This window comes from Amblyomma americanum, chromosome 11 (assembly GCF_052857255.1).
Source record: "Amblyomma americanum isolate KBUSLIRL-KWMA chromosome 11, ASM5285725v1, whole genome shotgun sequence".
NCBI classification, from domain to species: Eukaryota; Metazoa; Arthropoda; class Arachnida; order Ixodida; family Ixodidae; genus Amblyomma; species Amblyomma americanum.
In genome coordinates this window covers 33540093-33564401 of record NC_135507.1, presented here as the reverse complement: position 1 = coordinate 33564401, position 24309 = coordinate 33540093, and the positions used below count along the sequence as shown (strand labels likewise).

The following is a 24309-nucleotide window of genomic DNA, read 5'->3' as shown; positions in this document are numbered from 1 at the left end:
ACCTCAAGCTGTTAAAATAAAATAACAAACAACTAAGCAGTGGATAAAATTAAAGGAAAGCTCAAATGGTTTTTTTAGTTCAAGAATTCGAACCTATGAAGCTTCTAGGTAAAGCATGCAAAGTATTTTTGCACTATCATTTAAAATGGTGACGTTATAGTTGATTAAAACTACGATGATGTTCAGGCTTCTCCTCATTGCATTGGAGAAGTGTGGGGAAACTCGTAGTGACATCACTGTTGCCGAAATTTCAGATGTCCGATGCCTCCGCTTGCATGCTGCTGTGCGTTGTCCACCGCCACCAAACAATGCTTCTTGACCTTCACTTTCGATGGTGTTTTCTTCCATGAAAAAAAGTTTCTTCTTTGGAAGCGTAGCGCCGTCATATGTGATGTCATTTTCGGGGCCTCTGCCCGTTACTGTGCACTGCAAAGAGGCCTGAACGCCGACGCTGCTTTATTAGGTGATGCCATTATTTCAAATGCTAACGCAAAACAATTTTGCTGGCTTTCACTTGAATGTTTCACACATTTGGCTCTTTAAAACTGATCGAATTCCAAAACCTCTTCCATTGCTCTTTAAGCCTCGAAGCTAAACCCCGGCACTGACAACATACGAGACATAAGAAAGCCTCAATTTCACTGCAGTGTGAAAGATACCCTGAGAGTGCTTGCAGCTACTGTCAAGCAATGCCTTGCACGGCTCCACTGAACCATGCGCCGAGATATTTTTCTCAGTAAAACTTTTCGTTAGGCAGGTTGGTGGGACATTTTTGTTTTCCTAATTCTTAGTGAACCAGCGTAATGGCACGAGGCCAAAGGGAAAAGGCGAGACAAGACAGCGTTTTTTTGTGCTTGAAAGGAATTGTGTGCAGAAAGGAAGACATACATGACAGAAGACACGCAAAAGCACATACAAGTGCAAAGAGATTGAAGCAGGCAGAGTCAAAGCCGCGTCAGGAACTAATCAAAGCTTGCGAACCACATCCTTCCCACTGTGCTGACATGTAACTACCGATCATGCACAGCCAGGTCTGTTTGTTCTTTCTAGCTTACAGAAGGGCATTCCTGTTCAAAGCAGATAGGAATAGGGGCTACAGAGGATATACATTCAAAAGAAGCAGAATGCCTTTGAAACTGCAGATAGCATACGAGAAAGCATGGCAACACTGACTAGAAAATGAAATTAACAGATTATTAGTTTTAGATGGGTGACAATTTTTAGAAGGTAGAAGAAAAGACAGCCACATGTTGCAGCTGACTGGATCCAATCCCAAGGCCTCCACAAGTTGTGTGTGGTGCTGTACCAACTGAGCTGTAGCGGCTGCTGTCTCACATTCTACTTTTGGAGGTATTTACGTTATTTGTAGCGGAGAGTTTTCACCTGTGCCATATTTAACCTAACCAGATCTAACCAGCGCCATGCCAAGAGTGTTTGTTTCTCTAGTATGTACATCTGCTCACTGCCTCGGGCACGAAAGGGACATGCTGAGAAAGGGGGCGTCAAAAAACATCAGCCAACTAATAGCCCACAAAAACAGTGCTTTTTGATCCCTATTACAGTGTAGTTCTAACACATCTGCAAGAGTAGAATAAAGCAACAATATATAATGCACAAAAGATTCCTCGTTTTGTCTTCATTGACCAGGCTTCAAATACTGATGCCCAATGCAGAAAGGTATCATTACGTCGACGATTCAGTGCAGTGTTAGTTTGCAGGCTCTTTGAAATTAAGCAAAGTGAAAAGACATAAAGCATCCTTCTAGGTGAAGCTTATTACATAAAGGTTTGACTACATCACCACGGCTTCAGACACCCAGAGTCTTTTCACTACCCAGGTGGGCACATGCGAGGCAGAGGGTGAACTGTACACAGGACTTCCAGCCACTGGCACATGTTTCACTGAAGCAAGGTCTGCTCATACTCTTTATGCCATTCCACCTGAAACTAGGACCTAACAAAGCCACAGAAGAGCAGTCCATTTCAGGCTGAAACACCAGTATCAACCAGTGCACAAACAGCCTGTACAGCTTTCTAAATTGCGCCTAGAACCAACAACAACAAAAAAAGAACAAACAAACAAGCCACACCAGGCGAGCTGGTACCAGGATTTCATTCAGAGGACATTTGCCACACACTTTCAATTTTGATGGCCTTGTCAGCACCCTCCCTACCCGGTAAGGATTGGAACAACACGTTTGTTCTAAACCAGTCCACGAGGGATGCTCTATCATGCGGGCAGCTTCTGCAGGTCGTAGACGGCCTCCAGAAGGCAGGAATGACTCCACGCCTGAATTGGGCAGGAGTCCGGGCAGACGTCGCCATTGCGGTTGGTGAGTTCGGGCAGTCCTCGCCACGGCGACGACTGGATGAGCTGGTAGTTGTTGGACAGGATCTCTTTCACCTCGTTGATGGCGGCGGCCAGTGCCTTCTTGGTGTCGGGCACTTTCTGGGCAAAGTAGAGCCTGGCCCTGAGATAGTAGCCCATCGGCCAGAGCCACTCCTGTGGGAAACAAGTGATAAGTTAGGTTTTAGCTCTGGAGCGCAGAAAAGATACAGCAAAGAATGGGAAGCTGCAGAGCCGAACTCACCGGGCCCTGGTGGTAGTTGAAACCGTGAGCACATTTGTAGTCATGAGAATCGTTGCTGTTGTAGTAGTAGCCGTTATAGTTCATGTCACTGGAAAGGAAGAAGAAAATAAGCTGACAAATCACTAACCCTCTCTACAAGTCAAAGTTATGCAACCCACATGAAGTCATGCTCAACAGCCTCATCACGTGCGTATGCTGACTGACAATGCATCTCTAGTTCCAGTTCCACAGAAAATAAAAATTGAAACCACTTTACTGTACCAAACCTGTAACAAAACTACTTTGGAAACTGTACTAATACTTTGAATTTATAAAATGGTTCATAATCGAAGTTCCCTTTTTACTGTAAATCCCTTAGCCTCCAGGGGGATGAAAAGTAGGAGATGCGGTGCTTTTCAGAAGCAACATCAGTCACTCAATCGGTTCAAGATGATGTGCTCAGGAACATTCACAATATTCAGCTAGATGCCTTCAATCGTGAATAATGTTTCAACGAATCTTCCTGCCCCATAACTGTCGAAAAGCAGGGGAAGTGGTGTATTTCTTCCAAAACCAATGCTAATTATTACGACCAGCTGCATCACACTGTGCCAGTTCTCAACGCTCTTAATTTACTGTAGTGTTCACCTTGGATCAAGTGTTCTCATTCCAAATGGACCCACGAGGATGTCCTTGACAATGTTGAGAGCATCCCAGGCCTTCTCAACAGTAAAGAGCTCTGGAGCCTAGAATGACACGTGAAACAAGGGACACGATCACCATAAGAAACATCCAAAGTAGGTTTAGAGAAAGGCTGTCAACTCGCAAGAAGTCGAGCAAATCAAATCACTACTTCTTTCTTCCCTTTTTTTTGTAAAAAGCACCAAATGCATCTCAAAAACGAACTTGTGCGTAAGTACGTACATTTAAACAGCAGAGATAAAATCACCACCTGTCACGTTCTCCTTGAGAGAGAAACATTGCTGCTGCTCGTGAATATGTATCTGTGAACAGGCTCTGGATTTTTCTACGAGCAACTTTTTCCAATAGAGTGATTTCGACATTGGCTGCTGCAAATCTGTTACTTCCTGCAACTGTCTGACGCACAATAACAGTACAAGCACAAAGGTGATAACACCTATACTATCCACATCACATGGTTGTGCAAAATGATGCCATTTCGATGTTTTTTTTTTGCTTTCCAGCAGTCACTTATTTTGTGCCAACAAGAAACAAATGTACAGTTGTTAGTGTCTGCTCTTCTATTTTGCCCTGTTCGGCCTCTGGCACTCTTGTGCGAACAACATCCCTAGTAACCTTCAAAGGCTTAGAATTCTAAAGCTGCAGTTACTGTCACACATCGCAAACATCCTTTTTCTCACGACAGCAGAGACGCTAAAAAGAGAAGACTTCTCCAACACCAACAGCCCACAGGCTTGCTACCCTATTCCAGCAACGCATTAGTCTTATAAAAAATGACCACTTCTCGCTTGGCATACACATCTTTCACATTTAAACCTCCACACATGTCTCGGGACGTTCAGGCTGGTCACATGGACCTCTAATCAAAATTTTCTTAGCATTGTTAGAATATTTTATTAAGGGGGTATGAGGGTCCTGAAGTTTTTTTTCTTATTTGTTAACATATCTTGCTGAAACTTCCAGGTGAGCAAATATCTCACCTGGAAGGAAATATATGGCAAATTACTATATCCTAATTAGGTCATTTCTTAAGGGCCTTTATAGTAACTTATCAGTTAAAGAAAGCTTTTTTTAATAATAAGCAGACATTTGCAAGGGCCCACAGCACATCCTAAAGCTAATAAAATGGCTATAAATTCCTTTTGTTGGTCATAAACGAATAACAAAAAGTTGGAAAGAAAAAGCAATGTGGCAGTAATTATCCCACACTTGGCCTAATTGCTAATCTATCATGTTTAAAGGAAAAAGGAAAGCTTTAGGATGTGCGGTGAACCTCTGGAAATGTCTACACATTCTTAAAGAAGCTTTTTTTAACTGAGAAATTATCATAAAGGCCCATAAGAAATGACCAAATTTGGATGTTATTTTGCCATAAATTTCTTTCCAGGTGAGATATTTGAAATCAGCATTCTATGATACATCTGTGTGCCAAGTTTCAACAGGTTATCTCGACAAATAAAAAACAAGTTTTCAACACCCTCATCCCCACTTAAGTACCTCAAGTGTCTCGTTACAGCCACAGTTAGATCATCCATAACCTTGGACCGTCTGAATTGCTTGTTTAATTTGTGGAAAACAAACAAACCAGCAAACAAGCACTAAAGCGAGCATCCACACTTTGTCCCTGCTTCCCACAAAATGTCGTCACAAAAGCTCACCACCACCATGGCAACAAGGAAGTTTGGCCTCAGCTGGTAGTCGGCCCAGGGCCAGATCGCCCCATATGTATCCTTGTAGATCAGGCGCCGGTTGATCAGCTCCGGGTGCAAGTCGTCATGGCACACCGGTTGGTTCTCGGGAGGCACCCAAAAGCACGGCTCAAAGTTCTTCTTGATCAGCGACCCCCACTGGTCAAAGGTCATCACGGTCGTAACCCCTGAGAAGAAAAAAGGACACCTTTGTCATGAACACAGGTTCCATTAGAGCAGAATGTGGTTTAATTAGTCTCGTCTCACGTTCGCCTCGCTAACTAGTGCAGACAAGGCCTCTTGTTCTTTGCGAACAGACTAGTAAATGTGCAAGTACAAGCACTGCATTTTAGTGTAGGCGGTGGGGTAACTCCGTGCGTATAATGCGGCTCTCAAAGGGCAACTTCAGAAATTTTTCAACAAAGTCACACGTAAAAAACTGGTAGGGGTTTAACGTAGTGAAAGCAGGTGTTAATTCTTCAATTGAAGGGGACACTTAAGCTCTTCCTTAAAGGTATGAAGCAATATCTTTAGTGGGTTAATGCCTGTATATGCAGAGTTGGTCGTTCTCTACTGAACACTCATGGATGGCGGCGAGTCCTCATACTATTACCAGCGCAGTGGCACAGCGTTTAAGCGATGCGCGACTGTACTGGCAGGAGGCTATTTCTATCACAGCAACAGGTAGGGACTGTGCGAACCATGTTACTCTTCTCGAGCAACCTCTTACAAACCTGGCGCAGCACTCCTGCGAACTTACACGAGGTTGCCCGACTTACTACCTTGGGTAACTCGGTTAAGCTCGGGTAGTAATTCGGGTTGTTAGGCAAAGGCACAAGGTCGATCAAAAGAATGTACATATGTACATACGGTGACAAGATTCTTGGTTGATGCTGGTGACTGTACGAGCGTTTCACACTAATAGTAATTCTCAAAAGAAAATCATGACTGTCAGTAACAGCGACATACTGTGTAGAAGGAGCGCTGATGGGTGCTGCAAAGTATTTTACCCACGTGCAATGTGATGTGCAACCGTAAAAACAATCCTACAAAGAAAGCTGGCCCAACAACAAATGAGGTTCATCTCCAGTTCCTGAAGCAGTAGTCCCTTGTGGACGAGTGCAGTGACCAAAGAAGCAAAGCCTATGATACAGGGCCTTTCTTTTAAATTCACACACGCTAATTAGAACATGCTGACTTAAAAAAGTTCTAATGAACTTTTAAGCAATTAATGTTCTCAAACGTGCTTGGAGCCACCTAGCCAGGAAAAATAACCCGTGTGTCAAGTGACCTCGCTATGTGATGTCACTTCATGTGGACAATGACCAAAAGATCTCGGGAAGTGTGTTTGGCTACAGCAGCTGATGCTGCAAAAGGCCACATCTTCAGCTGAACGTGCCATGCACTGGGTCGGACAGCTATAGGTAACCCCCCCCCCCCCCCCCCGACCTCAACCGTTAACAAAAACAAAACCACTATAAATCCACCAATGGCGAGTGCATCTCCGTACCGTGCTCCGTCCTCTCAACTGCATTGTACGGGTAGTAGCCATCCTTGTACATCTGGTCCAGCCAGCGCAAGGCGGATTTGCAGAGACCAACCAGCTCCACTGCAGATCCGTCTCTGGAGGAAAAAAAACGCACCGGGCGAATGAATAAACCACACCTTCCAACCTGTGCAGTACAAGTGGGTGTTCCGCGTTCCTAGGGTGAGTTCAGCGTGACCAAGTTTACCTACAACAGATGGTGCACAGCTGCCCTCATGACATGTTTAGATGCCCAGGCAAAAAGATCTGTTCCAACCGTACTCAACTGTATTTTAGCTGTCGCATATTTTCCCTAAAAAGAGTGGGTAGTGAGACTGAAGACAAAGAGTGAAGAGATGGAGGAGCCACGTTCAGCGAAACCGTGGCAACGGGAGAAACCCTGTCCTTCAAATAATTCACCTGGGCGTGGCAGGATGTCCCCTGTTGCCAGCCTTTTCTGAGCTTCCCATCTTGTCCATCCATGTGCCGCAGTTCCATGGGTTCCCGCCGTACACAAAGCCATTCTTGAGGTCTATCCCAGCCTGGACATTAAAGCCTGCGAGCAAAGAATTGAGAAAGTAAATACAGAGCACCAACACGAGTAATAACATCTACGCCATCCTCGGTACACGCACGAAATTGGTAGAGTTCCATAGCACATACTATCAGTAGATGATCTAAAGCTTTAGTGCCATCCAAGCACTAACAAGCTGCTAACAGCACACCAGTACAGTTAAAAGACTTACTACTGGTTTTCTTGATGAGACATATTGGCTGAAAACTTGGAGGCAGACAAAGCTTGCAATGCCATATGTGAATAAGGACCAGACGTCAAGATAGAGAGGCATGCGTCGCTACTCAAACGTGTTCAATCTCACAGCTCTATTTTTTGCGATATGGCATTCCAAGCTGCAGACAGGGATGTGCAATATTGACAGCGTCAGAGACACACCAGTTCTGCAGCAATCGCTTGTGGTGTCAAAGCAACTGATGTCACTGCAGTTGCGTACCAGCTGCCCTCAAAAGTACTGAGCAAAGGTTTTGTCTTTCGCTACTCAGCGAATTCATAAATACAGATGTGATTTACCAGGAAGACTTGTTACTGAACACGTTGTGCGCTTAGTTAAAAAAAAAAATGCTGTTCACGCAAATGCAGCCAAATTCAGGCTTTGTATCTCATGGGCACAGATGTTGGGAATGCACCACTACTGCTTCCACTGCTTCAGCCAATCGGTGAGCGCTGCAAATCTCTCGAGAGGTCAGAGTTAGAATCTGGGCCCAAGTTTGCAACCAAATATGTCAGCGCACCCACCTTCGTCTGTCATCTGGCTGTCAATCTGGTAGCCGGCGTTTCTCTCCCTGAACTTGATTCCCGCAAAGTGGCGCTGCAGAGCTTCTTGTACCACTTCCTCCAGTGGCATCTCCTGCAACAACCCAGAACAGCGGGCAAGTCGTTCAGCTCTGCGATATGACACTGCACTTGAGCCCAGTCATAATGAAGCAGTTTTGGGAAGAGGTGACGGACATAATGATATAAATGCAGTTTCCCTTGACAGATGCAATAATCGTGAAGCCAGATTTTCCTACCAAAGAATTTGCCACTGATGAATAAAATAAACCGTTCTCCTCTAAAAGCAAAAAAGTGTAGCCAGCCATTTTGCAATGCGCATTTCCCTTGAAACAGTACCTAATGCTGTTAAGCACTCAACTTGACTCAGTAGTTCAAAACTCGCGCATCGTATTCGAGGACACTGAAAAGCCATGCAGTTAGCAAGCTATCCTTTGGTATGCTGGTCACATAGTAAGACAGCATGCCACAATGCAATCAACACACACTGATAATGCTACATTGACATCGCTCAGCGTTTCCCCGTGTTCTCACCTTCTCTCACTGATGTGCCTTTGTGCACACTTTCTCCTCTTCCCCCCACTTTGCAGACATAATTACACTGACGTGCCACCTGCAGATATAGCTGTAAAACAAAATGCAGTTGCAAGCAGCAAGGGTATCTGATTAAGCCGCCATGCCATCTATTGGATGCGCTATGAAGCTTCACCCAGCTGAAGCACCAGTCATGTGCTCTGTTATCAGCACAGTTCGCTCTCCTGTCACTTTGCTCCATGACGCTGAATTAAAGGCAAAGCTAAGATTATCATTGCCTGCGTGTCATAAGATGTGAACCGAAATGCAGTAGTCACTTCCTTCAACTGTCGTCTGTGAATGCTCCTGGACACATTTTATGCACCTTGTGGTATGCATTTGGATATGGCCGGCATGACCAGCCAATAGATGGGGCACACTGGGGCATACCTTGACACCCGGTTCCTGTGGCGGGCTGTCGTCTGTTGGATAGAGTCGTGCCACCCTATCCTTGAGGATGAGGTAGCCGTCGGGCGCTTCCTTGCAGTAGTCCTGGATCGACTGCATCCACCACCAGACGGCATCGCGACAGTTGTACCGAGCGTGCGTGCCCTTGTCCAGCAGGTTCGGAATGAGGCCGTGGCGCAGACAGCCAGCAAATCCCAGGATGATGTACCTGAGCCACAAAGAAGCCGATGAACAGCATTTCGAAACGAGTTTATCGTAGGTGCACTCCAACTGCTTCCTTCATTTTCCACACCCTTTTAAAATCTGGACAAAGAATGCCCCCAATAGTTTACATGAAAGACACTATATGCACAAAGTTACAGCGTGCAGTGCCAACCAATGAAACTCAATACCACCATAAGTGGTAAGCTACAGTACTCTGGATCCTTTTTATAAAGCAGTGGGCCCCGCGTGCTAATTCCTAAGAGGTGCAGTAGATTTTTTTTTTAATTAAAGAATGAATAAAGAGCAAGGCCTTCATGAAACAAAGCAAAAATATAAAACAAGCGTTTCACTTAATGAAGGCTTGGACTGAACAAGTCACACCTCAAGGCACCTTCCATCAATGGCAACAAATGGAAAAACAAAGAAATGAATGAAAAACAAACATGGGTGGATGTGTTTTAGAGCACAGCTCTTAAGCACCTGTTCGTGGGTTGAGCCGCGTCGCCGCTCTCAACGTAACCGAGCCAAACAATAAGAGAAAAACAAATAAATTAACATTGCTGTGACTGGGATTCAAACCCGTCATGCCACGAACAGATCAGATTTCGCTGGCCACTGCACGAGAGCACTAGGTCATCGCCGCAGCCGATCACGCCTCGCGTTAAATTGTAACAGACTCTCGCACTGTGCATTGCACATCGTTGTCTTCATCAACTACCATACTACTATAGAACTAATATCATCGCCAAACGTGCCAACGACCAAGCAAAGCAAAACAATGAGCCGAGCCTAAAGAGCCTGAGACACGACACAGCTGTGCTCAAATTTCGCATTAGGGAGAATTGTAATCGTCCTTAGAATTTTTCTGAAGAAAACTAAACTGTCCATACCTTGCCTCCTGGAACCGGCCAGTCAACAAGAAGAGGCCTCTGAGGGCAATGAACGTGTCCCGGCCCCAGTTCCTCATGTAGCCAGACGCAAAATGTGGCAACCCTGCAAATAAACAACCATATGTACTGCTGATGGTGCCAAAGAGGGGAACAAGGGTACAGGGCACCCATGTGCCACCCACCTGCGGAGATAGTGGTGCAGGTCTCCTGGCGAGTGTTGGTCGCTTCGTCGATTCGGTACGGCGGCTGGGGTGGTGCCAGCTGGCGCGACAGGGCCGGAAGGTGGGCGTTGGGCACAAACCCGCCCAGGATGACTGAGCCCAGGGCCAGCTCTCGTACCAGGGTGGAGCCGTGCTTCACAAAGCTGCGTTATGTTGCACATCACCCCCACACTCAAATGGCAACACCTTTTCTGGTAATACCAATCTACACCACAGCTTCAAAGGAGCGGAGACAGCAGATTTTTCGGTGTGTGTTTGTGCTCTGGAATGATGCATGCATTAGTGAACGTAGATCCCCATGTAGAATTCATTAGCACTCAATAAATAATTTGTAACTGACTTTTTTTTATGCAGTTTCTGTTTCGATTTCAGTAGAAAGACAATGGTTGCACCGTCAAGAGTATGAGATCACGAGGCATACAAAATCTACAATATAACCGCTGCTTTGTCGTTTTAATTCATTCAAACTCTTATGCTAGCTCCAGAAGTCAGAATGGCAGCAAGTAAACAAAGAACTAAAGCCGCCGCAGTGGCTCAGTGGTTATGGCGCTCGGCTGCCGACTCGAGAAAGACACCAGTTCGATCCCGGATGTTTCTGTCGAATTTCAATGGAGGCAAAATTCTAGAGGCCCGTGTACTGTGCGATCTCAGTGCACATTAAAGAACCCCAGGTGGTCGAAATTTCCGGAGCCCTTCGCTATGGCATCCCTCATAACCTGAATCACTTTGGTACGTTAAACCCCCATAAACCTACAAAGAGCTATTGTATCGCAGTTTTTTGATGCCACATATGATCTGGTGCTCACTTGTGACGTCGAAACAGTCTTTCGACTGATGAAACCGGAACTGCATGGAGGAATAAATGCAATTATAAATTAAGTACTGAGCGTAGGCGAATTTCACATGGTGATTCATGTTGAGGCAATAATGTCTTACACATTATCTGAAAGCAAAAATACACTACAAAAATTTTGGTGTCTTTTCCCCTCTAAGGAATGCTATCTTGTTGTGACCCGATAACCACTGGCCACACAATACTGATGGTGCTGGTAGAGCAGTACAAGGTGCTCCTAGAGTGGTACACAGTGCCTCACCTGAGGTACTAATTCCCGCGCTCTCCTCTCTTGAAGCAATGGGCACAGTTTATGGCCACTGCTACCTGACACCTACAATATGCACTGTGGTGTGGTGCAGAGAGCCCATGCGGTCCCCTTTCTCAACTGCTTCAAACCAACTACAACTTCTGCACTCCCCGTAGCCCGGATAGGCATGACAATGCACGCGTCCACTGGATGCATCTGAATGTAGAATATACTATGTCTTGCATAAGATGAACTAGTTAAGCCAGAACTCCTTTGTGCTCAGCATGCGTTGTTTATAAGGACCATTTAGTTTGCACATGTAGTCGTTTTACGTTGCCACATAGAACACCGAAGACTCAGCTAAGGAGCTGCCGCGCTGGCTCAGTGGCTATGGTGCTCGACTGCTGACCCGAAAGATGTGGGTTCGATCCGGACCACAGTGATCACATTTCGATGGAGGTGAAATGCTAGCAGTTCGAACGTCCGCAGCGGCCGCGTTTCGATGAAGGTGAAATGGAAAGAGGTGCCCGTGTGCTGTGTGATGCCAGTGCCCGTCAAAGGTCCCCAGGTGGTTGAAATTATTTCAGAGCCCTCCACTACGGCACCTCTTTCTTCTTTCACTCTGACCTTCCTCCCTTCCCTTAAGGTGCAGTTTGGGTGGTGAATGAGATGTGAAACAACAACTGCACCATTTCCTTGCCTCAAAAAAACAATCTTTTCAATGCTAGTCGCCCGTGTGCTGTGTGATGTCAGTGCACGTTGAAGAATCGCAGGTGCCTGAAATACTCAGCTGAGGCTATGTCAGGATTATAGGCTCAGCCACACATATTTGGACTACGTGGTTTTAGTGCTGTGTGCAAAAAACCTTCTGAGACTCCTCAAGAGTATGGGACTTGCATGCTCCCTGGAAAAAAATACCATGTGTACATTAATGTGCGCATGAATTTTGTGTATGTATCATTATTATTTTTATCCTCATCTGGTGTAGCCTCACAGTCCTACTATCAGGCTAACATTTCCAGTCACCACAAAAAGAGCGTCACCACCTTTTGTGACCATTCAGCACACCTTTATTTGTTGGCAATGTATCAAACAAAAAGGCACTATAGCAAGTAAAATTGCTTCATGTGTTCGAACCCTAGCGCCATTTAATGACAGTGTTAGGGAGACCTTTCTCATCTTCTCATCATCTCATCATCAGCCAGCTTTCACCACGCCACTTACTCTGACATCTTGCTCCAGACTTCCTCCAGCACCACGCAGTATGTACTTGTCACAACAGCGTCAAAGTAGCAGGGCACCAGGTAACGAGGGACTTTCTTCACCTGTCCAAACACCCTGTCCAGCCACTTGGCAAGCTGCAGATGGTCGCACAAAGAGCATGAGGCTGACAGTACAAAAAAAATCATTCGCATCCTCAAAAAGGCCACCAGGAAATATCAAAGTGAAGTTAGGCCTCAGCACTCCATAGAGTGTGAATGTTAGTGGAGGCTAACGCCAAGCACTTGTGATTAGTATGGGATCGACAAAAGTTATTCTGCAAATGTGTTTTCTTAGTACTAGTAGTAACTGCTCAATTTTGAAAAAACTTACTGTTGAAGGTTGAAGTTGAACTGACACTTCATAAAAATGTTTATTAACATTTCTTGACGCAAAAGCTGAGCAACTCCTTTTCTAATGTCACAGAATGCAGTCCGCATTCTCCTGACCCTGCCTGCTCGTACGTAAGTGCACCCTTGTAGCCCTCAAATGCTTGGCCCTTAGCCCTTTGGCACTACAAAGAAGCAGCTGTGTTTCTCCACTGCAAGTCTTGTCCACCCCTTTTCACCTATGTGTTGCAGAAAAGCCACAACGGCAAAAGTTTGCAGCTGAATTTCCAGCTCATGTCGTGTGTCCCAACGTTCGGGCAACTCATATGCTTGTACCTGCGCGTTTTGGTCGCTAAACATATTATACGACCAAGCTTGTCAAAAGTTTAACTGTAGTAGTCTGGAAATCGTGTTTTCTTGGAATGTATTAACCAGAAGAAGAATGGTGCAACTCTATGAAACCGTCTTAATATGCGAAGCGAGAAATCTATGAACCTAGAACGTATTAACAAGGTTTTACGTCATATTGAGAGAACATTTACGCTACCAAAAGACAGAGGTCCACAAAATGTAACGCGATCATCAAATGAAAACGGTTCACAAAACCCTCAAAGCAGCCCTGTTCAAAGCACAACTTGCAACACGAGGAATAAGTCCACAGCTTCACTTCCTACATTGACATCAGTGGTAAGTGGGCAGTACAATGCACCAGCTATATACCATGCACAAAAGTTCTTGCCTTCAGAGTGGGGCGTTCCACAGCCAGGCGATTAACAATGTATTCCATGAGCCAGTCGCCAACGCGCAAGTTGTCACACACGGGGTGGCCAAGATCATTCTTAATGCGGATTTCAGACAGCAGGGACATGACACCTGTGGAAAGACAAAAAAAAAAAGAACATGATTCCAGTCAAAGCCTGATCTCGTTTCAAAGCAGCGAAATGAGATGACACTTAGCTTTGAACAGGTATATGGAACTACGTAGTACGTAATTAAAAAGCAGGGATGGTACTTTCAACAAAACTATTACCTCAGCATAGAATGAGATGTATAATGAAACTTCAATGCATATAAACACTGATGCTACATTACACAGCATCATGTTGCATTCTCCTTTGCTATTTTCATGAAAGCAACGTAGCTGGATATAATTCTACGTTACGTCTGAAAACACGGAACAGCCTGTTATTCAAGAGCTTCTAGCTGCCTCTCACTATTCTATGCATACTCTTGTTATTCACAAGCCTGCTCTTTACACAGATTAGCCAAAATCCGACTCTTCAGCTGCTTTAAAAAACCAGACTTGTCATGAGCATTGCCACCTTTATTGATTCGTAATGAGTACATGTGCCTATACACTGTTCAATGCCACGAGTAGGATATATCGGTACTGTCTTATAAAATGTGACTATGCTCTGCTTCATACATCAGGTACAATGCTGTGAAAGGTACAGAAGTAGTCCGCACGAAAAAATAAAGGGACGCGCGTTACTCCACACTTGTTTTGCGGCCAAATGGCCTGTGGCACAAGAAAACGACAGTGGACAGCGTGTCATCAGCAATAAGAGCACATTTAATCAAACTCATGACAAGCGTATCAGGTTATTTAATAAGCCTGCAGGCAAACCATTCATTATTTTTTACTCACCACAAGGAACGCACTACTTTTTAATCGAGGATGAAGGCAGTGCAAACAAGAGCGCTAGCTTTGACAGTGCTGCACCTGATGTACGAAATGGAGTACAGACCACCTGGGGTTCTTTAATGTGTGATCGCATCGCATCGCACAGCACATGGGACTCTTAGTGCAAATGAACTTCTAGCCCCAATCCCCGGGTTTCAGCAATGTGTGTCAGTGCAAAGCTGAGTAGCCAGTGTAAATGGGTCATTGGACACCTCAATCACACTGTGAGTAGGCGGTGGTCAAAACCAGTGGAAAGGAAAGGCACATAACTCGCTCCCCGGGTCAGTGGACACCTCAAATGCTCTTTGAGGTAGGTGTCAGTGGTGTCCACTTTAAACCGCCAGCCACTTTTTGCATTTCTATGTGGCCGCCGGAGCCAGAATTTTTGGTATCAGCAGCCACTCACCTTGAAGGCCGCAATAGACGAGGCTGCCATGCCTCGGGAAGTTGTAAGCTCCGCCGCCTCTGTTCTCAGCGTTCTCCTCGCATTCCGCCCGGAAGAGCACCCGGTTCAGGTCCGATAGGGAGAGAGCCTTGGCGATGGCAGCAATGTTCTCCTCGTCGCTACATGGGTTCACAGCTGCGCCAGCGCCAGACTCCAGCTGTGGGCCCGAAATGTAGCCCAGGTGGGACAGGTGCTTGCGGATGCTCTGCACAGCGCCCTTGCTCACCGCGTGGAGGTTCACTCTGAATATTAGAACACACCATATGACAACAAGGGGGCAGTTAAAATGGTGCTCAAAATGGGCAGCAGGGACAACTCCACACAATTCTTATTCTTAGTAAAAATCGATTGTTTGGCAGCAAAAGATGGATTTATTGCTGAGAAAATTGGATTTAGAAATGGAATATTTTTTTCTTGCCTCAAGATTGCAACTCGTGACGCCAGTTTCAGTTTACTCTTTGAACATGTGACGACATCATACAACCAAACAATAATACTAGGAAATGAATGGTGGTGTAGCTCAGCTTTAGAGACCTGCTTAACCGGTCTAGATGTCCCTGCAGTTTGCGAAAACGGCCCTTCGCAATGATACCAGAGCTTAATTTCTTTTGTAGCTTTTCAAGTGCAAATAACCTCTCTGCCATTTGGACATGTTAATCTATCAGTACAAGCCAACTTAATTTTTTCCTCATGTCCTTTTAAGCTGCCTCATGAATGTCCTATTCATGGCGACCAGCCTTTTATTTTTTTCCATGGTTTTCCCGACACACAGTTGAACATAAGCCCAATTGACCGAAGTGCTTGTCCTGTGATGATTCTAATTGCGACTCGTCTGTTTTTTGTTTTTTATTTTTTCTTCTCAAAATAAACCCTTACTAATCAGCCCAAGCTAATGTGTTACCCCGTGTGAGGTGTGCTGAATCGCGTTTCTGCTTCCAATTTGGATGTTTTGCCCAGCCGGCAAGTGCACACGTAATGATTATCTTTTCGGCCTCAGCATGCTTGCTCGGTGGTTATCCAGTTTCAATACCGCCTTTTTATAGTTGTTTTGGGTCGCCAAGTTCTTTCTGGAGCAGTGTTGCTGGGACTGAGAGACTGTCTGGTCTCTGCACTTGGTGGAAGCGAGTTTTTAAACTGCAGAGGCAAGTTTACTCTCATTTGCTATAACCGAGTAGTGCGGCCACAACTGTTTGCTGTATCTGAGATGAAGTGCTATTGCTGTAATGCATATTTTGATGGTAGTACCACCTCATTCATAATAAGTGAGGGCTCGTTATACCTGCAGCCATTATAAGTGGGCTTGATTGTAGTAATGTTAATAATGTACTACATGCACAGGAAAGTAGGGGAAAAAAAAGACAGATATCTAAACTAAATAACAGAAAAAAAAGCAAGAACATAATGATGCACTAAGTCGCCCGAAAAGCTCAGCAAAAAAACACAACAGTTTGGTGCAGATATGCAAGATGTAATAAAGGCAATGATACTTCCCAAGAAGAGGTGGTAACACTAGGATAGTGGTTTCCAAAAGGATTAACGGAATAAAACAAAAAGAGAATGGCTTTGCTGTCGCAGCTGCCCTATGAGGCCCTAAAGGCAGTGAGCTATATATGCATGGCTACTTATAAGAGAAGTGAGTTCAAACTTTTTTCTTCTTCCGAGTCGACATACCTCGTGCGTATAATCAAACAAAAGCTGAAGTTTAAGGTGCTAGACTGATATCGCAGTGGCCAAACAACAATTCACGCAGTCAGAAAATGCGAAAAAATGACACGGCCAGCCAAGATAAATGAGGTGTGCTCCGTGAGGCCCAAGTAGAGGGAAATAGGAGAAAAGACTTCGAGTTGAGGGAAGCTGCACTTGGGCTATGAGAGACACTGTTGTAAGGCTCTGGATTAATTTTTACCATCTGGAACTCTTTAATGTACACTGACAATGATAGTCTCATAGTAGATCCTAAGAACAGCTTCCAAAAGTTTCTAGTGATCAACACAGGACGACATTTTCTTGTATTGTACTTACCTGAAGGCAATGACAGAACCCGGCGTGAAGGTGGAGAAGTCCAGCTCTTGGAGGTTCTGCTCACTGGCATCGCTGAGATCCACCATCTTGGATTCCACAAGTGAGATGTGCTCCCGGATCTCCAGCCGATAATCAGTGAGTCCGGTGATGTATTCCTTATTCTTCTCCTCCAGAGACTTGCTGTCCTTGTTGACCTTGACAGTCCGTGCCTCAAAGATGACCTCCTCAATCACTCCCGGTATGCACAGCGGAGGCACGCATCCTGTCTCGTTAGGCTTCTCGGGCATCTGGAACGCCGTCCTGGCCACCAGAATCACCGACTGATGAGTGACCGGACTGTGCCGCGTGATGGCAACCGTGTCAGGGTTGACCTGGTCCACAAAGACCTGCGTGTAGCCCTGCGCACCAAGCTCATAATGCAGCCTGTTCAGCGCCCGCTTGGCAGCGATGATTCCAGAGTGCAAATGCACGCATGACGGCCTTTCCGTTGGATTCATTGACCACATAGGATACTGACGAAACTCATCAACGACATGAATGTGATGTGAAACGAGCTCGTCATAGCCACGGTTTGAGCCCGTTGCACAACATGCCATGGACACGACGGCCGCACTCGGGAGGTAGTCGTACACCGACCGCTTCTCAAACGGAGACGGGTTGTCGTGTGTGATGTCCATGAAGACTGCGTGTGCTATGCACGGCGTAAGGCAGCGGATCGGTGGCGGCATAAAGCTGCCAACGGGTTCACCACCGTATCGGTACACGAGCCGGCCCAGCTCGTGAGCATTGTGGGCACTCATAGCCTCGCGGATGAGCGAGTTGATACCGAGCCGGTTAACAAATATGTTGTCAACCTCTTCTTTTGACGTGAACAGCTCAGCAATCACGTAGAGGTCGGGCCGGACTTGACGTGCAGCGTCCAGCACGTATTCGGCAAGAGGCAGCGGAGTGCTGTGGCAGTTGTCGAGGCGAATGCCGTGGAATATCTGTGCAGTCTCGCATACATAGTCCTTCATGTATTGCCACAGATATGGGCAATCATCGGGTGACTTGCCGTACCGCAGCTTGACGCTGTCGCCCCAGGCAATGAGCTCACGACGAAGGTACACGTTCGATCCTGCCTCGGCAAAGTTGCGCAGTGGATCGTCGTTCATGACCCAGCCATTGTGTGCCATGACATAGGCAGCCTTGTCACTGAACATGAGCTTCTCTGCCTCTTTCACGTCGAGGACAGGCACATGGGTATTGACCACAAAGTACCTGCAAGTTGCAAGCTTTCAGTAAAAGATTACAGATAAACTCGCACAATTGAGACAGCACACTAAATAATGCACCTACATACCACATAACTTGAACAAATCTGTGGTCTCCTCAGAGTTCAAATTATTGGGGGTCAACTGTAGTTTAAATTTTTGGGACTGTACCTTTGTATTAATGAAGTCTTAGTCAGCATATTAACTCACGCTCATTACCACAGAGAGGCCAAAGTTCTTTGAAACCACAGCTGTGATGCCACTCCTACACTGAGTGACTATGTGAAATCATACCAAGGAGCACATACAGCCACACATAGCAATATTACTTCAGAAAGGCAATTCAGTTAATTGCAAAGCCCCACATGTTGAAAAGAGCTCTGTAACTTCATGATTATTTCAGGAAGATTACAAAATTGTACTAAAAGCTGTTCAATTATTTTGTTTATAGCGCAAACTTAAGTATGTGAGCAGAGCAAAAAAAGCACTTTTCATTTACCAAGCAAAGATGGCTTTCTGAAACTAATCACAGCAACACTGAATAATGCCCTCAATGAATTATTCCAGAAAAGTAGGCCATTATATCACCAATTTACTTGCATGCCTCACAACTACCCTCTAATCTGCAGGAGCATAACTTTACGTACTGAAGCAACCCTGTGAAAGACAACTATGCCAAAGTGGTGGGCCCAAAGATTAATATCAACCACCTGCGATGCTTTTCTGTGCATTGAAACAGTACTTGAAGCTGCTTTTAGTGCGTTAACGCTTATAATAGCCATCGCCACATTTAGCCATTGTGTCTCTGGAGCCTAATTAGTGGCAGGCTGCTCACCTGCCCACTGGGTGGTAGGCTACCTGCCCAGGTATATACCTAGTCACGAAGATGATGAAGCTGGCACTGGTGCGGGACGAAGCGCTCGCGCTAGGCCAGCGGCCATTTAATTATCTTATTGCCATTATTCTTCGGCTGGCAATTACATAACACTTGGTGTGCGATGCGGGGTAATCATTGCCATCCTGGTCCCTGAGCTTCGGCGCCCTGCATACCTGGTCCGCACCGCCCGGCTGTGCCCCAGCCCACCAGACCTGAACCAACCTCACTGCTCACCCCAGCCCCGTCCCCTACCCGGACCAGAAGAACGACAACGCCGCTACCAGAACCTACGACCTGACCGACCCGAGACACTGCCCACATGTGAGAACACTGCCCCCCTGCCCATGCTGTTTGGTGCATTCAAGGGCCTCGACCGTCGGCTCCTGGTGACCTGCGACCCGAAGCCACGTGAACCGGGACTCATTCACTCATCTCTCATTGTGGCGGCCAGCACTTGACCACCTTGCCATTGCTGTTGTGCCGTTGCTGAAGCTCATCATTATTTCCCGCGTCCCTTCGTCGATTTCCTCTAATTACAATCGCTCAGTGGCCCCGGGTAGTGTCACGAAGATGAAGCTGGCAGTGGTGCAGGACAGAGTGCTTGTGCTAGGCCAGCGGCCATTAAATCAACTCGTCTCATTCTTCGGCTGGTGGTCACGTAACAATATATATAGCAACCTGCCCACCGTGTCAGGCGGCAGTTCAATTAATCATGAGAGGCTGCTCGGGAAGAGCAATCTGGGTCGCAGCCAAACCCAAGCAAACCAAGTCCTACCGATGGCAGCACCTGCCACAGAAGGGCAGTGGCACATCGCTTGACAGCTGCACCACTGCACCAGGAGGGGTAGGAAGACTACCAGATTTCTATGAATGCAGAGAAAGACCGATTCTGCATACATGGAAATTAACCCATTGTCGCTATCCAAACCACTGCCATCTGTGAACACTGGATCTGAACCCCGGAACCAAGGTGAAAACCGATCTGCTAGCACACCTAATTCGAATTTGGCCTAACTATGCAAATCGACCATCATTTTTATTTTCCCTTTTGTATCCACTGAAACGCACATCACCACAGTTGGTCCTGAGAAATAGAGCTCAGCAACTGAATGCCACTGCCACTCAGCAATTACCACACAGCTCCCAAACAAACTCACTGTATTACTCATCACTCATTGTCTGAAGTGGTAAGGCAAACCCCTCTCACCATTTCCCTGCATCGAATTTCCCTTTTAAAATTACTGCACATCGTAGGTGAACTGACTCACTCCACCAACCCAGCTTCTTCACACATACTGTGATAACTCTGCTTACGCACATCAGACCTATCTCGGCTTCAAAACACCAGACTTGGCGTTTTGTTAGCCCAAAACATCAGAAATTTGAAAAAATTAAAATATAAATATTTTTCGATATAAAATGTTTCTTTCACTTTACAATTCAGCATCATTTTTTCATTGGTGGAAATAATTTTCTCGACGCCGACTTTTGAGCAGTCCGACAATGTACGATACCAAGCCAATTGCCTGTTGTGTGTGGTAAAACTTTAAATATCTGACATCAATTTTACTATGACATTTCTCAACAGGCACGGTGGCTTCCATATAACAATGCGCAAAAATGACTTGCTTTTTTTTGAAGAACTACAATGTGGTCGATAGGGTTGAATTTCAAAAATGGCGTCCAGGGAAGACTCGTGAATCTTTTAAAGCGAAAGCGTTACTGGCTGCGAACTTGCGATTTCACCGTGGCGGTGCTCCAAGGAGGCACGTGACACATGATGTCACAACACCTCCGATATTTCTCTCTCTCTGGCTCCCTAGTCAGTCCTGTGCATCTTTATCCCTTCCTTTACAGCCACCCAGGTGTCCAAGGAGATATGCCAGATGGTTACAGTGCCATTTCCTTTCCTCAAAAACCAAACAAAGCAAGTGAGCAGACAGCATTCATAGAGTTCATTGGCGTTCACAACTTTGCAAAGGCCGTTCATTTTCACAAAAGGAAAGGCTCACAACCGGCTCCGTCAGTGGAGACCTCAATCTCGCTTTCATGTACGTGACTTTGGTGTTCAACTGCAAAAGCCTGCTTTGATTGCGTTCTGCACATTGGATAGGCAGCGCGCCCTCCCTGCCACCCTAGGAGGTGGCATGCAGATAACGGTTGATCGCGAGAGATTGATCACCAAATGAACGCTGCGGCCCAGCTACTGTTGCAGTGCCGCATGTCAGCCACAACGCTGTCAGCGCTAATGCATTCAGGCCACATCTCTCTCCCACCACCGCCACATGTATCAAAGCACGAATGAGGCGTTCGCATATCCAGGGAGCCAGTTATGCGCCCTTCCTTTCCTCAATGCCATCGCCGTCTACAACATTGTAAATGCCAACGCCAATGAACACAGTGAACGCCATCTTTCACTCTGCATATCCTCGATTAGCTGAGCTAATCCACATTAATTTTTTTAAACGCATATAATGCAGAAAACTGAACATACACAACACAGCCCTTGCACAGTAAAAGTTTAGACCGTCTCGAACCTAGGCTAGCGAGCGCAAGCTTTTACACAATGAAGTTTTAGAGTTACTGTGCAGAAAAAAAAAAGGTGTTGTACATGTAAGACGGTAGGCATACAGGGTGTTTCACCTAAGATTTTACACAATTTTTAAGTATAGGGTTTTTGAGTTAGAACAGCACTTTTTCCACATAGCACTGTCAGCAATGTAGTACATCAGAATACAGCTAAGGCGTGGTAACTAGTAGGCTGGTTAACTAAAATTGCATAGTCAACTTTCTAACTATTACTGTTAGGCTATTACTGAGAGGCGTGTAGCCCACTTAAAGCACTATCCATATCAGTTTTTAGAATTTCGAAAACACAGTTACCATCGGCTCTTTGGCCCAACAAATTTTGGCTATTTCGGCGAGTTACGCGCACTGGACAGGTTGATTTACTTCCAAGCTGCTCGAAAGCACATGTATTTTGGAGCGATGCAGCCAAAGTTCGTTCAGCCACAGCGCCAAGGGTAGCTGCGTTTTCGAAATTCTAAAAACAGATATCGCAATTACTTACCGTGGACTACACGGCTGTCAATAATTAAGGAGCCTGGCAGTAATAGTTAAGTGAACTACTCAATATTAGTTAACCAGCCAGCTGGTTAGCACGTCACAGCTATATTCGGATGTACTACACCACTGACAATGTTATGCTGAAAAAAGCGCTCTTCTAACTCAAAAAGTCTGTTTTTAAAAATTCTGTGAAGTCTTAGAGAAAACACCCTGTATATGGGGTTGAATGGATTTTCCCTCTCTCTCAAATGGCAATACTGGTAGCCTCGGCACAGGAATGAGTTAAATGCCTTATCTGCACTTGGCATTACCTCACCTGCCAACCAGGGGATTCGTCTTGGAGACGGCCGTCTTCTTGGGGCCGTCTGGCTGAATGCGCAGGTATCGGCAGCCACGTATGATGTTCTCCACAGCTGCCTGCAGGTGGCTGTGAAGCAGGTTCCACTCGATGCCATTCAGGTGCTCCAGGCAACGCCTGAACTCAGCACAGCACCTGCCGATCTGATTAGAGGAGTCCACGATGTGGATGGAGGAAAATGTCGAAGCCTCAGAATATGATGCGAAGCTAAACATTTTTGGTAGACACCTGCCTGGCTTGAGTAAAATACAGCATGTGCCAAGAGAAACTCTAACCAACCTTCTCAAAAAGAAATAAATTGACAGACAGTTACGACAGTCGGTAATGCGAAATTTAAGCACAGCTTCAAGAAGTGTAGCTTGATGGGCCAGTCGGTGAATGATCATGGAAAAAATAAGCAGAAAAAGACGTGTTCACAAGAAGTAGACATGGCAACGCTGGAAGCACAACTGAATTTTACTCGGTGAAAGTCGTCACAACCGAGCCGGTTACACAGACACGTAGGCATCAGCGTCTACAAAATATAACACAAAAACATTTGATAGTCTAGGTCTGCTATCTTGCATGTGACAACCTACGTCCCATTCATGAGATGGAATTCTGTTGAAGTAAACTGTACAGAGCTGTCGCTGACGCATTCAGTGCCTAACTTTTTGATTTTTAAATGATTCCAGGATTTCTAGCTCTGAGTGCTTCCGCAGCCGATGATTCTGACATGATTGAAGAGGGGGGTTTACAGTCTTGACAGTGGTTGCAATTTTTAGGCAGATTGGCTGTGTTATACGGTTGCAGTGAGGTGAAGTGCCTGTCTTAAGCGATTGCTGATACATTGGCCAGTCTGGCCGATGTAGACCTTTCCACATGACAGGGGGAGATAGTACACAACGTTGGTAGTACATTTTGTGAACATGCTCTGGTGCTTGACATTGCATTTCTTCTTTGTGCTCTTATTGGCTGAGATAAGGGCACACAATGACTGCAGTTTTGTGGGAGCAGAAAAGACAACATTGACATGGCAACTTTTTTAACAATATGCGAGACTTTGTTTAAGTACGAGACTACACGTCCGTCGGCGCCCGAAAGCAGCGCGCAGCTGGATTTGGATGGCTGAGGAATGCAGAGCTGATAGCAGCTGTCGCCATGGGCTGGCGGCAAAAATGAGAAAATGAAACTACTCCACCAGAGTCTTTATGGCCTCGCGACAGGGGCCTGCCAATCGTCATCACACCTAACGTTGCGCACATGTCACAGGTGCGCGAGTTACAATGCACCTTGCAAAAGCTCTTTGCGGCACTGCACCTACGAATGTGCACGTAACTTTTCAAAGTTTATTTCGAAGAGTGTAGAAGTGCTTTCATGAATTTGGTCATGGTGGCTATGTTTGAAATCCCTGCTGGATAGATTGGTAGAGCCATTTCGTTCTTAGAAGGAAGGACCGTTTTTTAAAAACGAGATATAAGGATGATTGTCCAAATGTTTGATAGTGCGCCTGGGAAGTGCTGTCTGGTGATGGAACTGTTTTCTTCTCTCATGCGTTGTCATATTTGCTAAATGAGAGTGTAGCAGGGTTTTTCTTGCAGAAAGAACATTGGATTACAAAAAATATAATTAATAAGGCGTAAATGTGTTTCTTTGAAGAATAGGGCTGCTATACCACCAGCATGGAAGTATGCGGCGTGTCGAATTGCTGGTGTTTTTGAGCGATTCATGTTAGTTTTGTGAAATATGGGGTCGCAAATATACACACAAAAATTCCCAGCTTTTTCCAATAGTAGAACATAAAGCGTGTCTGCAAGCGACAGGCG

The 24309-nt window shown here is 45.7% G+C and overlaps 1 protein-coding gene across 2 annotated transcripts in view; it reads right to left on the bottom strand.

Annotated features, from left to right (window-relative positions):
- Positions 1-2094: 2094 nt before the first annotated feature.
- Positions 2095-24309, bottom strand: part of LOC144110339 (glycogen debranching enzyme) — a 34339-nt gene continuing 12124 nt past the window's right edge. For both annotated transcript variants that reach the window (XM_077643191.1, XM_077643192.1), the window contains 15 exons: positions 22463-22647; positions 16951-18210; positions 14890-15170; positions 13539-13672; positions 12435-12568; positions 10090-10271; positions 9908-10010; positions 8796-9021; positions 7797-7908; positions 6905-7040; positions 6470-6582; positions 4930-5147; positions 3218-3315; positions 2591-2678; positions 2095-2502 (listed from right to left, as the gene is read on the bottom strand). In XM_077643191.1, coding sequence (XP_077499317.1) covers positions 2230-2502; positions 2591-2678; positions 3218-3315; positions 4930-5147; positions 6470-6582; positions 6905-7040; positions 7797-7908; positions 8796-9021; positions 9908-10010; positions 10090-10271; positions 12435-12568; positions 13539-13672; positions 14890-15170; positions 16951-18210; positions 22463-22647 — 3543 coding nt within the window. In that variant the 3' untranslated portion in view covers positions 2095-2229. The remainder of the gene's footprint in view (positions 2503-2590; positions 2679-3217; positions 3316-4929; positions 5148-6469; positions 6583-6904; positions 7041-7796; positions 7909-8795; positions 9022-9907; positions 10011-10089; positions 10272-12434; positions 12569-13538; positions 13673-14889; positions 15171-16950; positions 18211-22462; positions 22648-24309) is intronic.